Here is a 15,786-nt window from a genome sequence, read left to right on the forward strand (position 1 = left end):
ATGACACACAGAATCATATTGGATAGAAATAAGACAAATAATATAACCCAGTGGAATCGTCATGGTTTAAAGGTAAAACCTAAATGAGCTCACTATTCTACTTAATAAACTACTCCCAGTAGTAGTCTGTCTTCAAGAAACCTTTATGAAATCGGATGACAATATAAAAATTAAAAACTACAATCAGTATAACTATATACACAATACTGGACTCAATGCCTCTGGAGGTACATCAATCCTTATTAGAAATGAGATACAACTTAATACTAAACTACAGGCTACTGCAATAAAAGCAACACTCCACAAAACCATCAACATTTGCTCACTATACACATACCCCCCCCCCCTCCAATGAAAGCATCACAGAAACAGATCTGAGCAAACTAATACAGCAACTTCCAAAGCCATACATCATTATGGGAGATTTAAACAGCCATAATGAAATATGGGAAAGTGAAAAAACAAGCAAAAGGGGAAAAAACTATCGAAAATATAATAACGAAAACCTATATCCATTTAATGATAAAACACACACTTATTTACACCCAGGAACTGGTACATTCACATCAATTGATTTAACATTATGTAATCCAACACTTGCCTTGGATTACAAATGGAATATACTAGAAGTGACCACTTTCCCATTACACTTGAAAATAATGATCCAATGCCAGAAAACAAAATACCCCAATGGAACTTACAGGAGGCTGATTGGGAAAAATTCCAAAATTTATGTCGGACTAAATTAACATCGGATAATAATCCAAGCCAAAATAATATCGCATATTTTACCAATACACTGTATAATATTGCGGAGGAATGCATTCCAGAAAGCTCTACCTCCCCAAAACATAATAAACCCTGGTTTGACGAAAAATGCAAAGTAGCCATCAGAACTCGTCGAGCTATGCTAAGGAAATTCAAAAAAGAACCAACTAAAGAAAATCTCGATAAATATAAAAACAGTAGAGCTAAAGCTCACAAAACCATTAAGGAATCGAAGCAAACATCATGGAGAAACTATGCATCAAAAATAAATACAAAAAGTAAAAAGGTCTGGGACATGATCCGAAAAATCTCAGGAAAAAGTAACATCAACCCTACTAAACACCTGACCTATAATAACCAAAAAATTACTAGCAAGAAAGAAATGGTAGATTGTCTTGCTGAAACTTTTGCAAAAAAACTCCTCCTCCAAAAACTCTAACAAAAAGTTTCAAATTATTAAAGAAAAAGCAGAAAAGGAAAAACTCCAGTTTCAGACAAATAATACAGAAAAATACAACCAGCCATTCTCTAAAAATGAATTGAAAGTATCCCTAAGCAAAGCTCATGACTCAGCTGTTGGCCCTGATCAAATCCACTATCAATTCAGAAAACAACTTCCTGATACGTCTACAGATTACCTACTACAAATATTCAATGATATTTGGGAAAGTGGCAACGTCTCTGAAATATGGAGGCAGGCCATAGTAATCCCTATACCTAAATCATCAAAGGACTCTACAAATCCCATGAATTACCGACCTATAGCACTCACTAGCTGTATTTCCAAAATAATGGAAAGAATGATTAACAGCAGATTAATATGGTACTTTGAGACAAATAATCTGATTACAGATTATCAGTCAGGATTTAGGAATGAAAGAAGGCTCATGGACCACCTGATCCGGCTAGAAACCTTCATTAGAGAAGCCTTTATCAAGAAAGAACATCTTACAGCAGTCTTTTTCGATATTGAAAAAGCATATGACTCAGCATGGAGGTTAATGGCATTATAAAAGATCTACAAGAGCTAAGATTAAAAGGCAGAATGCCCATTTTTATCACAAATTTTATAAATGATAGACAATTTACTGTACGATTAGGTGATACTATATCCATCAGTAAAAAACAAGAAACGGGTGTACCACAAGGAAGCATCCTTTTTTTTTTATTATTACATTTTCACCCCAAACAAGGCACATTGTCACTTTGGTGTAGGGGGCTACTATCAGGGGCAGCAACTACTGGGGCACTATGTAGGGAATTGGGCAGCAAGATGTCGGTTCATGTTACACTTGAACTTCTGCATGTCAGTACAGTTGGGGAAGCAGGGACTTGGAATGGAATTCCAGAGTCTAGCGGTTCTGGGGAAGAAACTACTGGAGTAAAAGGCTCTCTTGCATCTAGGGATCTCTACTGTGAAGGGGTGGGATTTAGCTGCTTGTCGGGTTTGTCGGGGGTATTTACGTCGTGGGGGCACAAGTGTCTGCAATTCGTCAGAGCATTCACCATTAAAATACTTGTAGAACAGCAGAGGGATGCAACGTTTTGTCGATGGGACAGAGACTGAAGCTTAGATGACAGTTCAGGACCTATCAGATTGGCGACTCTCTTTTGAACCTTGTCTAGGAGTGATAGACTAGCAGCAGATGCACCAGCCCAAATGTGACAACAATACTCCATACATGGGCGAATGGTGGCCTTATAGAGGTACAGGATACTTTCAGGTGTCAGTAGTTTTCTAGCACAGTAGAGAGAACCTACCTTCTTCGCAGCGGCCCTGGGAATGTTTTCAATGTAATTGTTCCAACTCATGTTTCCTGTGAACATTAGACCAAGCAGTTTGAAAGATGTACTCTCAGATAGGGAGTCACTGGCCATTGCTATTGGTGGCAGAGAAGGTTTCCTGTAATTATTGAAGGAAATCAGTTTAGTCTTGGCAGCATTGAATGTGACCATCCATTTTTGTCCCCATTCTACTACAGATCGGAGGTTATCCTCTAGTGTTTTTGCCATTTTTTAGTTATGTGTTCATTTGTTTTCCTGTCATGCCTGTTATAGAGTGTGGTGTCATCAGCATATATACCCATCTCAGAGACAGTTTTGTCGGGGAGGTCATTAATAAATATTAGGAACAATAGAGGTCCAAGGATAGACCCCTGAGGCACTCTCGCATTTATATTATATTGTTTAGATGTACGACCGTCAAGGACAACCTGGATTTTTCTCTTCTCTAAGAAGGATTTAATTATGTTAAGTATTCTACCAGTGATACCATATGATTTAATTTTCCTGAGGAGACCCTCATGCCATACTCTGTCAAAAGCCTTAGATATATCTAGAGCTACCGCTCGTCCCTCCCCCACTTTGTCCAGTGAATGGTATATATGTTCAGAGATTACAGTGAGGATGTCTGCGGTGGAACGGGCTTGTCTAAATCCATATTGTTTGTCAGTCAGAACTTTAGCATGTAAGGTGATGGACTAGAGCATGGTTAATTATGGTCTCAAATATTTTGGCGAAAAGTGGGAGGAGGCTAATGGGGCGATAATTTGATGGATCAGTTCTTTCGCCAGAATTCTGATACCACAGAAGTAGTTTTCCAACAGCCCTGAAAGCATGATCCATTAAGGCATTTGTTGTAGAGTTTGGAGAGAACTGGAGCTACTTTGACTGAGCACTTTTTTAATAGCACAGCTGGGATGAGATCAGGTCCACATGCTTTTGAGGTGTCAAGGTTTTTTATGATAGCATGCACCTGAGCAGGGGTGATTTTTAGATCGTCTAGCATGGCGTCTGTTCGCAAAGGAAAGTCAGGTAGGGGGTGGTTGGAAGGGTCCAGTGTGGAATTGGAGGCAAACCGGCTGGCAAGCATATTAGCCTTGTCGGTTGCTGAGCAAACAACCTTGTGATTGTTGGTTAGTGGGGGAATTATTGATTGCCCATTATTTACTACACTGTTGTAGATTTTCCAGAAGTCACCAGTTTCTAATTTTTGTGCTTCGATGCGTTTTTTAGTGGTTTCAATAAATTCTCTCTTAGCTGTCACTATTTCCTTAACGTTACTTCTAGCTTCTATATACTTCTGTCTGTTTGAACTGGACTTATGTCGGTTAAATCTGCGGTATGCATGCTGCCTTTGAGCAATGGCAGTTGCGCAAGTAGAAGTAAACCATTGGAGAGAGTGGGGCTTGCTATAAATTTCCGCATGGGAACATGTGCTTCAATTGCTGTTTTGAACCATTCAGTGGTCTCATTTGCGCACTGTTCAGCAGGAAGAGAAAAAATATTTCCCCATGGGGCATCTCTGATAAGATCTCTGATGGCTTTCCAGTCAGCCTTTTTATAATATCTCGTTGTTTTGAGCACTGGCTCTTCAGTTTTGGGTCTAGAGTTTAGGGCAATTTCGACCATTATCACTGCATGATCAGCGTTCCCGAGTGGGCTGTCCGCATTTGTTACACACTCCTTGGGAACTGTGGTCAGAAACAGATCTAGAAGTGATGCGTGTTGTTCTTGCTGGTCAGGGAAACGGGTTGGAAACGTAACCATTTGTGATAGGGAGTGAGATATAGTGAAGCTATGTGTTGTGCTGCCCGATGCATCTGTGTGAGTAGAGAATCCAAGCCAGTTTTTGTGGTGAACATTAAAGTCACCAAATACATGTACTTGTGCGCTAGTGTCGAGGGAGAGTGCTGTGTCTATGCTGTCAGAGACTTTGTTTATTATGTTGCAGTCCGGGGTTGAGGGAGAGCGGTAGAGAAAATAAAAGTAGCTAATGTTAGGTTGTATGTTTAGTCTAAAGCACATAAAGGCTTGATCGACCGTTTCTAGGTTTGTTTCTCTAGTCAGGGGGAGGGTGTTATGAATGTAGACTCCAAGTCAGTGCATATGTCTGTCAGAGTCCTTATGGCAGAGTGGGAGATAGCCAGGCATGTTAAAGTAGTTAGAGGGGATGGAGGAGTGTAGGTTAATCTCGCTTAGTGCTAAGATATCCGGGGTATTTGTTAGGAGAAATGCTTTAGCTGAATTAGTTCTAAGGCCACAGATGTTAGTGAATGCAAGCCTCAAGGGAGGAGGCAAGTTGGATTTGTTTGTCCCTAGGCCTGATTTAAGCTTATTTTTTGATTGTACTGTTATCATGTTTTTAAAGAGTTTGTTAGGTAAGGGGGAGCTGAACAAGAGGTTATGCAGGGTATAAGACATGCAACACAAGTAGACCATTAGCTGACCTTTCTTCAACTAGGACTGTGGCCTCAGGAAAGGCCATCAGAGATGAGTGTAGAGTCCCTTTCCATGCACGACATGGCACTACAAACATCCCGATATTATACAACTGTTGATGGAGCAGCCGCTCTCTAAGCGCTACAAAACAGCAGCCAGGAACTGTAAATCCGGTACTCAACCCATCAGAATAAGGGCACCCTAATCTAATTGCACAGGCATGTGTGGTACTCAAGCACTCCCAAGTGCCCAGTTTTGAGAAGTGGGATGTGTCGGGAGTGGGGAAACGGCATTCATTGCCCTAGACAAGAAACAAGATCTACCACTAAGTGTTTTGTCGATTCACTGTGATAGTGTTTCTGCGCCTGACTAATAGGCAAAGAAGGAGTATGGAAGCCGGGCGATAGACAGAGCCTATCTACTCCTTAAGCAATTTAGGTTTGCAGACCGGTAATTTGTTTGAGTCACCAGCTGTAGGAAGGTTGTCATCCAAGACTGGAGAGGCCTTCCTCCCCTTTGGTTTAGTTTCAGAGTTTTCCTTCTCCTAGACGGGTGATCTGGGAAGATCTACTGGGTCCTAATCCAGGTATTTCTGCGACCCCGCGTGGTTAGTTAATGTTACAGGGTTAGTTTGTAGAGGTTATATATCTAATGAATAGTTACACTCCTCAAAGTGATTTAGGGACATGCAGTGGAAGCAGTTATGTGAGCAGGCTTGTTAGAAAAGCGTTAGTGCAGATTAAGACTTTTACCTTAGATTTTTCCATTTAACTTTATGTTAGTTTAGGTACAGGATAACGTTAGTGTGAGTAGGTATTAGGATTTGAGCTAAGAATTTTGCCCAGTCACTGTATATTTAGATTTAGGGGGGTTAAGATGTGGGTGCAGTACAGTAAGGGTATAACTGGAGGTACATTTTAAGTCATGGCGTATTCCGTATGTATAATTAAGTAAAATAGATATTTGGGCAAGTTTTCAGGCGATGCAAATAGATAGAAGTTGTGTTAGTGTTTCTACTATTGAAGGAAGATAATTTCAGTTTTCATTTAAGAGTCATCAAGCGTTTTGCATAACAGGGAGTATCGGATTTGGTTTAGTATTGTTCGTTGCAATACTATCTAGGGAGAGGCAATTTTATGTAATGAAGATCGCTTTGCATCCGAGTGCATACGTTGGCTGGTAAGTACCAAACTGGATAGGAATGAACTCTAATGCATGTCAGAGGTAGAAATGTATAGATGTTTAGTGATGACTGTTAGGCGGTTAGCATGTGAAAAGTTAGGAGCTGGAGGCTAAGGATTCCACGTGTGTAATGTAGGGTTTTAGTGGCAGCTAGAGGGGGGGGAGCAGATTGTTAGCTTTCAAGGGTCGGGGTTATTAACTTACAGAATACAGTGAAGTTTCATTAGAATTTAGAGTTTCAAGTATTGTTTTAGCTTGGGAGAAAGGAATAAAATTTTCCTTTTCCCCTATTTTGCATGCAGGTTAGACATAGGCAGTCATCTTGGAGGTAAAGAGAAACAATTATTTCGTCATGATTCGGAATTCATATTTATAGGCAGGTTGGGGATAAAACATTGTATCTATTCAGAAAAAAGTTCTAGTGACGCAGCTAAGATCACTGTAGATTTCAGTTACAATTATAGTAACAGTTAATTACAAGCTATATCCAGAGGGTTGGTAGAGATACCAGCGAGGCCTCTTTATTAATACGAGCGAGCATATGGCAATGGTAGATATTAAGTATATTACTTAAATAAAGTTCTTCTCACTTCTACAGTAGCAAAAATAAATTCACGTCTGTGCTAATTTCGTAAAATTTATCCTGCCTAAGGTATTTTATCTCTAGCCTTAGTACAGAGCGTGGAATTTATCATTTAAGCTAAGAGAGTTGGTGTTTTGCTGGGGTCGGGGGGGGGGGGGATTTAAAACTGAGCAAAGAAAACAAAAGACAAATGCATATATAAATGATTAAAATACACATAATTACAAATTACAAAATGGAATAAGAAATTTAAAAGGGAAGAAATAACAAAGTTAGTATTTTTTAGGACTAGGATGATTTAGGATAATACTTAACTTGTCCCGCACACCACAGCGCTTCCAGTAACACGGCTAACCATATTTGGAGGAGGGGTGGAGAGTTTTCTTTGACCGGATATTATATGTGTTTGTAACTAATTATATCTTCCGAATTCAATGCACATGTGTGGATGTGTTCATTTATGTTGTAGTTTTCTTTCAATAGTGTGAGTGTATTTAGATCTGTAGCTGATTGAGCAGTCATCTACATATAAGGAGCTATGTATATCAGGAGAGAGTTCTTTTATAATGTTATTGATTTTTATGTTAAAGATAGTTGTTGATAATATGCTGCCTTGGGGCACTCCTTCTTCTTGATTTTGTGGGTCTGATAAAGTTGAGTCTATGCGAACTTGGAAAGATCTGTCTTTTAGGAAGTTTTTTATGAATTCAGATAATCTGCCTCTTAGTCCGATGTTGTGGAGATCTTTTATGATACCGTGTTTCCATGCTTTCTCAAGATCGAAAAAAACAGATGTTACGTGTTCCTTATTGATAAAAGCTTCTCTGATATAATTTTCGAGGTTAGTGATGTGGTCTATACATCCTCAATTTTTTTGGTATCCACACTGGATTTCAGAAATTATTTTGTTGTCATCTAGATACCATATAAGGCGGTAGTTAATCATTCTTTCGAACGTTTTGCATAGGCAGCTTGTGAGATCTATTGGTCTGTAGTTTTCTGGGTTTGATGTATCTTTTCCCAGTTTGGGTATTGGTATTATTGTTGCATTTTTCCACGAAGTTGGGAAATCTTTTGTTTCCCATATTTTATTATAAATTTTGAGGAGGAGTTTTAATGATTCTGGTGGAATTTCTTTAAGGAAGCTGTAGTGCACTTCATCTGGTTCTACAGCTGAGTTATGGGATTTTTCTATGGCGGTTTCTAGTTCATTGAGGGAGAAGATTTCATTATAAGGCTCTTGGTTTTTGGAGTTAAAGTTTATTTTGTACTTTTCTTCATGTTTCTTAAGTATTTGGAATTGTCTATTGTAGTGTTTTGATGATGAGTTTCCGGCAAAGGTTTTAGCTAGTGTGTTAGCAATATCTTTTTTATCAGTTATTTTCTGTTTATTTGTGAGAAGGTGTTTGATTGGATTCGGATTATATTTTCCAGTTATTTTCCTAATCATTTCCCAGACGGTTTTGGGTTTAGTGGTGATGTTGATTTTGTTGACAAATTGTTGCCAGCAGGATCTTTTGCATTCTTAATTGTTTTTTGAGTTTTAGCTCTTTGGTGTTTGTATTCTATTAAGTTGTTCATTGTGGGTTGTTTTTTTTAAATTTTCTTAAGGCTGCCTTTCTCCGTCTAATGGCCGTTTTACATTCTGGATTGAACCATGGTTTGTTTTTTTTTCCAGGAGGAGAATTTTTGGGTATGCACTTTTTAGCTATAGTTATGAGTACTTCCGTGAATTCTTCTATTGTTTGGATTTGATGTTCTGTTAGTTTTAGTGAACAAAGTTCTTTAAATTCGGCCCAGTTGGCTTTGTTTGTCTTCTACTTGGGTATGTGGTTTTGGATGGAGTTACTGTAATTGATTATAATAGGGAAGTGATCACTTCCACAGGGTTCTTCGTAAGTGCTCCATGTATAATCCAAGAAGCTTGATGGATCACACATAGTAAGATCAATGGCACTAGTTGATCTGTTTGTTGGATTTAAGTATGTGGGATTTTTTTGATTGAGAAGGCACAAGTTATTTTTGTTAATTAATTATTCAATTTTGTTTCCTTTTGAGTTTGTGACTTCGCATCCCCATAACATACTGTGGCAGTTAAAGTCTCCTAGAAGAATGAATGGTGAAGGTAGTTGGTTTATTAAATTTTCTAGTTCATTTTGATTTATTGGTTCATGAGGAGGGAGGTATATTGAGCAGATTGTGATTGTTTTGTGTAATGTGACTTGAGTTGTAATTGTTTGGAGATTTGTTTTGACAGAGAAATTGCTTTCAGGTATGTTATTCCTTACAAGAATTGAGGTGCCTCCATTAGCACGAAGGCCTGTGTTATGGAAATAGTTGTATTGTTCATAGTTTGGTGTTTTGAAATAGTTATTGTTTTGTAGGAAGGTTTCTTGTAAGCAAACAATGGCTGGGTTGAAGAGTGAGATAAGTATAAGAAGTTCATTATAGTTAGATCTTATTCCACGAAAATTCCATTGGATAATTTGTTGTTTTATTTCTATCCATGAGGCTGTTTAATTTTCCTCTATTTCCATCTCTTTAGAAGTAGAGGGTTTATCTTTTGTCGGAGTTTGTCACACTTTTTAGCATTAAAATAAATAACATCGTCAAAATTATGAATGTAGGAACAGAATGTGTCCTCTATGTGGATGATTTCCTGATCTGCTGTAGATCAAAATATATTCCAAGAATAGAACGTCATTTACAACTGTGTCTAAACAAAATAAATGAATCGACAACAAAAAATGGATTTAAATTTTCAAAAGCAAAAACAAAAGCCATTCATTTCTGCCAAATCCGGAAAATGCACCATGACCCAATATTGAAACTGGACAATGAAATTATACCTTTAGTTGATCAATATAAATATTTGGGCATCATATCTGATAAAAAGCTAACTTTCATTCCTCATATTATACACCTAAAACAAAATGCAACAAAGCCATCCAACTCTTAAAGGTAGTAGCTCACACAGACTGGGGTTCAAACAAAGACTCAATAATTAAATTATACAGATTCCTTGTCAGATCCAAGTTGGATTATGGATGCTATATCTATGGATCCGCAAGAAAGTCCTACATAAAATAATTAGACACAATACATCACCAAGGACTAAGATTGGCTCTAGGAGCTTTCCCCACCTCCTTAGTGGAAAGCTTATATGTAGAAACAGATGAACCTTCATTGTCACTTAAAAGAGAAAAACTAGGACTACAATATTATACAAAATTGACTTCATGTCCAACTAATATCCAACTGCCTATAAATGTGTCTTCCACCCTCAGAAAAGAAAATGCTATAAAATCATTTAGCCTATGTATGGAAGAACCCATAAATAAAGCCCAGATAGACATTGCAATAAATACACAAATCTGTAAAACTTAACTATCCCTCCTGGTTGACAAAACAACCACAAAAAATATCAGACCTAATTAAGTATCCTAAAACAAAAACCAATCCAATCATATATCAAGAAAAATTCCAAATAATTAAAGATAAATATTCCAAACACTCAGCAATTTATACAGACGGTTCAAAAGATGGAGACAACGTTGGATGTGCAGCCATACACAATAAAACAATCCTAATCAAAAGATTACCAGACAAAGCAGCCATCTACAGTACTGAAGTATCAGTATATGGCACTCGATCTTATAGAATCTTCTAAAGATGAACAATTCATTATCTGCTCAGATGCCAAATCAGTACTCAAAACACTGGAAAACAGGAAACCAACGAACCCAATAATCGCCAAGACCCTAAATAGATTTGATGATATTCCTAATGATAAAAACATCCTTTTTTTGTTGGATACGCAGTCATATCAACATCAAGGGTAACGATAGAGCTGACAAAGCAGCACTAAATTTGACCATAACCAAAGATAAGATCCCTCATACTGATCTAAAACAAACCATTAACAAATATATTAGAAACACATGGCAAGAGTCGTGGAACTCCTGCACTAGAAACAAGCTATACTAAATCAAGGAAACCATAGGAAAACAGAAACCAAACAAAAGAATGACCAGAAAGAAGGAAGTTATAATAACAAGATTCCGAATAGGCCATACCTCTATAACACACTCCTACCTACTCAAAAAAGGAGAAGCCCCACTCTGCATACCCTGCCAGGAACCATACACTGTCAATCATATTAACAAGATGCGAAGATTTGAAAACAAACCGACTGAATCTATATAATGAAAAAACTGTAAAGGACATATTCATCATGTAGACCCAACTACCCTTCTCAAATATTTGAAGATAACAGGGTTACTCAACAAAATTAAAAAAAAAAAAAAAGAAAAAAAAAAACAATACCTTATCTACTTATATAAATATAGACACTGAACACCAGATACGTACATAATACTTATAACTAATGATGTATATGAAAAAAAGACTCTGATTGATATGCTGTTAAACCAATCGATAAATCAACATAAACATATTATTTAATTGGATGAGTCTTATTAAGATGAGTCTTATTTAATCATTTATTCATCTTTTAGTTCTTGGTTCACAACGTTTTGGCCAACTATTCCTCTGGCCTTCGTCAGGTGGTTACTACAACGGGATAGCAACTCCGAATCTCCTAACTGTATCCTCAGCAATTACTGCCTTCCATAGTTGTTGTCGTCGTCTCACCACGTTTTGGCCAACTAAACCTCTGGATGGCTTTGGGTAGGATTGAAGCCTCTATCTTCAGACAATGCTCACCTGGAACCATAGAGATTCAACGTATCTATCCACTGCTTCACAAGCCCTGAAAGGCGATTAAAACATGATAAGACGACAACTATGGAAGGCTGAGGATGTAGTTAGGCGATTCGGAGTTCCTACCCCATCACGGTAATCACTTGACAAAGGCCAGAGGAATAGTTGGCCAAAACATTGTGAAACAATAACTAAAAGATAAAGATAATAGTCCACAATAAATGATTAGATTGAAACATTAGTGACTCAAGTATTATAATTTTATTTAGTTTAAAGAAAAGTAAGCATGCGATAAAAATAAGAGTATTCATAAGTAAAAAACATTGCAATGAAACTTTTTTTGAAAACTTTTTTTCAAGATAAAATTATTTGTTTTAAAACTTTATATTCAATTTTAGTTTTTTTCCCCATTTATTTATAAATATGAATTCTGTAAGCAATTAAATACAGGAGTTTATAAGGAACATTCACATTGCACTTTCTATGATTGCTCTATGATCTCCATGTGCTGTTCATTAAAAAAGAAAAAAAAGTATAAATGTACACAAAAAAGTCACAACAACCATATTGAAATACATGAAAACAATGCACTGGAAGAAGGTAGAAGGGTGCATCGATCGAAATGTGGTAAATGTAGAAATATCAATATTGATTAGAGGAAGAGGCCATGAGTCTGATGAAAAATGTCAATAATGATTAGTAATTAGTAAACGATTAATAATAGACATTTTATCAAGTCAGATAAATTATATTAGCATATACTCTTTATTTAAAACTATATTTTAGTGTTACAACATGTTTCGGTTTTTATTTTCTCATAAATGATTTAAATTATAACGTTTGGCATTTTGTAAATTTTGAAAATGGTAAGCATTAATTTTTCAGATTATTAAAGAATTTCTTGTTCCAAAAGATAAATTACCAAAAAAGGATTTGGCATGGAAAAGACCAAGCATTAAGAAATTTCAGGTTGGTAAAATTAAATAGAATTTTACTTTTTTATGTCACTTTAAACATTCTTTAAATATTATTTAATTAAAAAAGCTTACATAAATTACAAAGAAAAAAATGTAGTCAAATGTGTGATTGTAAAAATTGATGCTGTTGTGAACTGAGAAATTTGCATGTTTCAATCTTACTGTGGTAGATCTCATCTGTTCACTTACAATACTAGTAAAATTTACACCCTAAAAAATCCCCTTCCCTTTTTTTAGAGAATATCCATGAACTCTCAAGAGAGATAATCTCAAATAACCTTTTTAGGGTTGCGCCCCTTAACTGTCTTGTTTTGACTTTAAATTTAATCAATAGATCTCCCTCTTTTTTTCTCTCCTTTCAATTTTCTTTCCTGTTTTATTTCATACTAGCCTGGGTGCCCGGTGTTGCCCGGGTGTTTGGAGGTGTGTGTTGAGCAAAAAAAAAAAGTGATGGTAGACAGGCAGGCTCGAACCCGTACCGCGAAGGAGGAAAAGAATATGAAAAAAAGAGAATAGTGAAATCAATGATTTGGTAATTAACTTAAGAATCATAGGAGTTGGTGCAGAAATGAAAGTTGCTTTTAAACCTGGCCGAGACCCAGTTAAGCTTTTCGCTTTCTGCCGTGATATTTATTTGCTTCCCCATGAAAGAAAATTAGACACAAGGTCATTTATAATGTGGGGGAAAACTAGCTCCCCCAAAAAAGGGGGCACTCGAAATAAATAATAATTGTCGCAGTATAAAGAGTTTCCCCTACATTGACTAATAACCAATTAACTAAAGTGAAGCATCAATCCCGGCCCGAAAGCCAGGAAATGCTTTGCCGCTTTTACAGTTTCACTTTATACAAAAAAGCCAAACAAACACCCAAGATGACACCACGGTGGGAATTTTGTTTAACTCTATCAAAATAAAGGAAAGAAAGGATGTCCGTTTGCGAATGTGAGATATTACGATCTGGAAAGTATACAAAAACGTCTTATGGAATCTAACCGATGCGAGAAGCTCGATGCAAAAATCCTTTGGTGGATATACACAAACGCTCGCGCCCATTTTGCCCATTTTATATATTAGACTAGCAAGGGTACCCGGCGTTGCCTGGGTGTTTGGAGGTGTGTGTGGTGTTAAATAAAAAAGAACCGGGTATCGAACCCGTAGCCCTGAGGCGAAGTTTGAAAATAAAATCGGCCAGCCAGAATGAGTTACTGAAAGATGTTTATATAAGTAAGAACCAAATTGACAGGTGCACGCCCGGAAGTCGTCAAGCGTTACGACGACGACGTCAATGACCAGGTTTTTTGTTATAAGCAAAGTAAAAAAAGAAAACGTTTTAATTAATCAAAACATCGAAAAAAAAAAACTAACGTGAGGCAAACGAATGATGAAAACAGAAAAACGAACATGTGAAAAATGGCTTAAATAAGCCTGTTTCGATGTTAAAATTAAAAAAATCGGTGGGTACCCAGGTGTTTTTGGGTGTTTTCGGGGGTGGATAAGCAAAGTAAAAAAAGAATCTGTGTTAAATACAGAGGTAATCAACCATCTCTACAAAAATAACCTTCTTAGTGACACTCAATATGGTTTCCGTTCTGCTAGATCTACAGCAGATGTGCTTACAGTTATATCTCATAGGATTAGCAAATCTCTCGACGGAGGCCACATTTCTAGGGCAATTGCTCTTGACATATCTAAGGCCTTTGATAGGGTATGCCATAAAGGTTTACTTCACAAGATCTCTAGCTATGGTATAGCTGGAAATGTCTTCTCAATTATTAAATCATTTCTTTCTGATAGGTCCATAAGAGTAGTAGTTGAGGGGCAAAAATCAGAAGCTCACAGTATTAATGCCGGTGTCCCTCAGGGGTCCATCCTGGACCCAAATCTTTTCCTGATCTACATTAATGATCTTCCAAATCACATCCTTACATCATTTGTAGACATTTATGCTGACGACACTACCATTTATGGTAGCACATCTAAGACAGTAAATGACTAAGTTCTCTTCAATTCTCTCTCCTCTGATCTTGAGCACGTAGTACAATGGGGAAAGGAGTGGCTGGTTACTTTTAATGCATCTAAAACCAAGCTTCTCTCTTTACTTCATCAACATTCTGATCCACATCTGACATCAATTGAAACGAATGGCTCTCGTCTTCAGGAGGCTTCAAGTTTTGACAAGCTTCTGAGCTTGACCTTTACTCCTGATCTTAAATAGAACACGTACATCAAATTTGTTGTCAAGGCCGCTGGAAAAATGGTGGGATCTTTCTATCGATCCGGTAAATATCTCACTGCTGATGCTATTCTCTATCTATATAAGAGCCAGGTACATCCAAGGATGGAATATTGTTGCCACATCTGGGCAGGAGCTGCTAGAAAGGACTTGACCTGCCTTGATAGAGTTCAAAATAGACTTCGTAGCCTCGTAGGAGATGTTCTTTTCTCTTCCTTGCAACCTCTATCTCACAGAAGAGATGTTGCGAGTTTGTCTCTGATGTATCATTATTTTCATGGAAAGTGTTCAACTGAGCTTCAATCTATGGTCCCCCCTCGCCAAACTTTCACAAGAAACACTCGTCTAGCTGTACACACTACCAATAATTCCCCCCACTCTTTATCTGTGCCTAAACCTAAACGTAGATTCCATGAACAAAGCTTCTTTCTTAGAACTGCATGCCTGTGGAATTGTCTTCCGTTTTCCTGCTTTCCGGCTGACTACAATATGGTCGTGCTCAAGTCTAACGTAAATAAGTTCTTGATGAGCCGTTCAATATAAGTTATCAAAGTTACCAAATTTTCATTACTAATGATTACTATATTGTCCAATGTCTACTGTACACTCTTTAACCCTTATCCTTGAGTGGCCTCTTGGCCTTGATAAGTGATGATGCCTATGTAAAAAAAAACAAACAAAAAGAACAGAAAAACGAATGTTACGTAAAAAATTACTTAAATAACACTGGTTCAATATTTGAATTCAAAAAAAAAAAAGAAAGACATCTCACACCACGATTCGAACCCAAAATGTTTAGATAACGAACCAACGCGCTAATCAACTGACCTAATGCGACGTACATGAAATTTGTTCAATTTTTCAACTATTTAAAGTAAATCAGGTCACGACGTCATCTGGCACATGCGTAGAACCGCTCGTCATCACGAGACGATCGTTTTTGTTGACCCAGCACCCCCCACCCCTGTCGAAAATTGTCGATTTCGGGGTGAAAAAATGAACGTTTTTGGCCAATTTTTTGATATTTTTCGAGCGAAGGATGGGACTTCGATATGATACCGAGTTTGTGAATTTTCATTGTGTCTGTCGAAAGTTTTTA

At 37.2% G+C, this 15,786-nt stretch overlaps 2 protein-coding genes across 2 annotated transcripts in view; one reads left to right on the forward strand and one right to left on the reverse strand.

Annotated features, from left to right (window-relative positions):
- Positions 1 to 15,786, reverse strand: part of LOC145276878 (protein canopy homolog 2-like) — a 318,296-nt gene that overhangs the window by 301,047 nt on the left and 1,463 nt on the right. The window lies entirely within an intron of this gene.
- LOC145276877 (uncharacterized) overlaps positions 1 to 15,786 on the forward strand; it is a 244,398-nt gene that overhangs the window by 159,686 nt on the left and 68,926 nt on the right. Inside the window, exon 8 of the mRNA XM_080128295.1 lies at positions 12,362 to 12,445. Within this exon, the coding sequence (XP_079984421.1) occupies positions 12,362 to 12,445 (84 nt within the window). The remainder of the gene's footprint in view (positions 1 to 12,361; positions 12,446 to 15,786) is intronic.

The sequence above is a fragment of the Euprymna scolopes genome, chromosome 5, assembly GCF_053919585.1.
Source record: "Euprymna scolopes isolate OS-2025 chromosome 5, ASM5391958v1, whole genome shotgun sequence".
NCBI lineage: Eukaryota > Metazoa > Mollusca > Cephalopoda > Sepiida > Sepiolidae > Euprymna > Euprymna scolopes.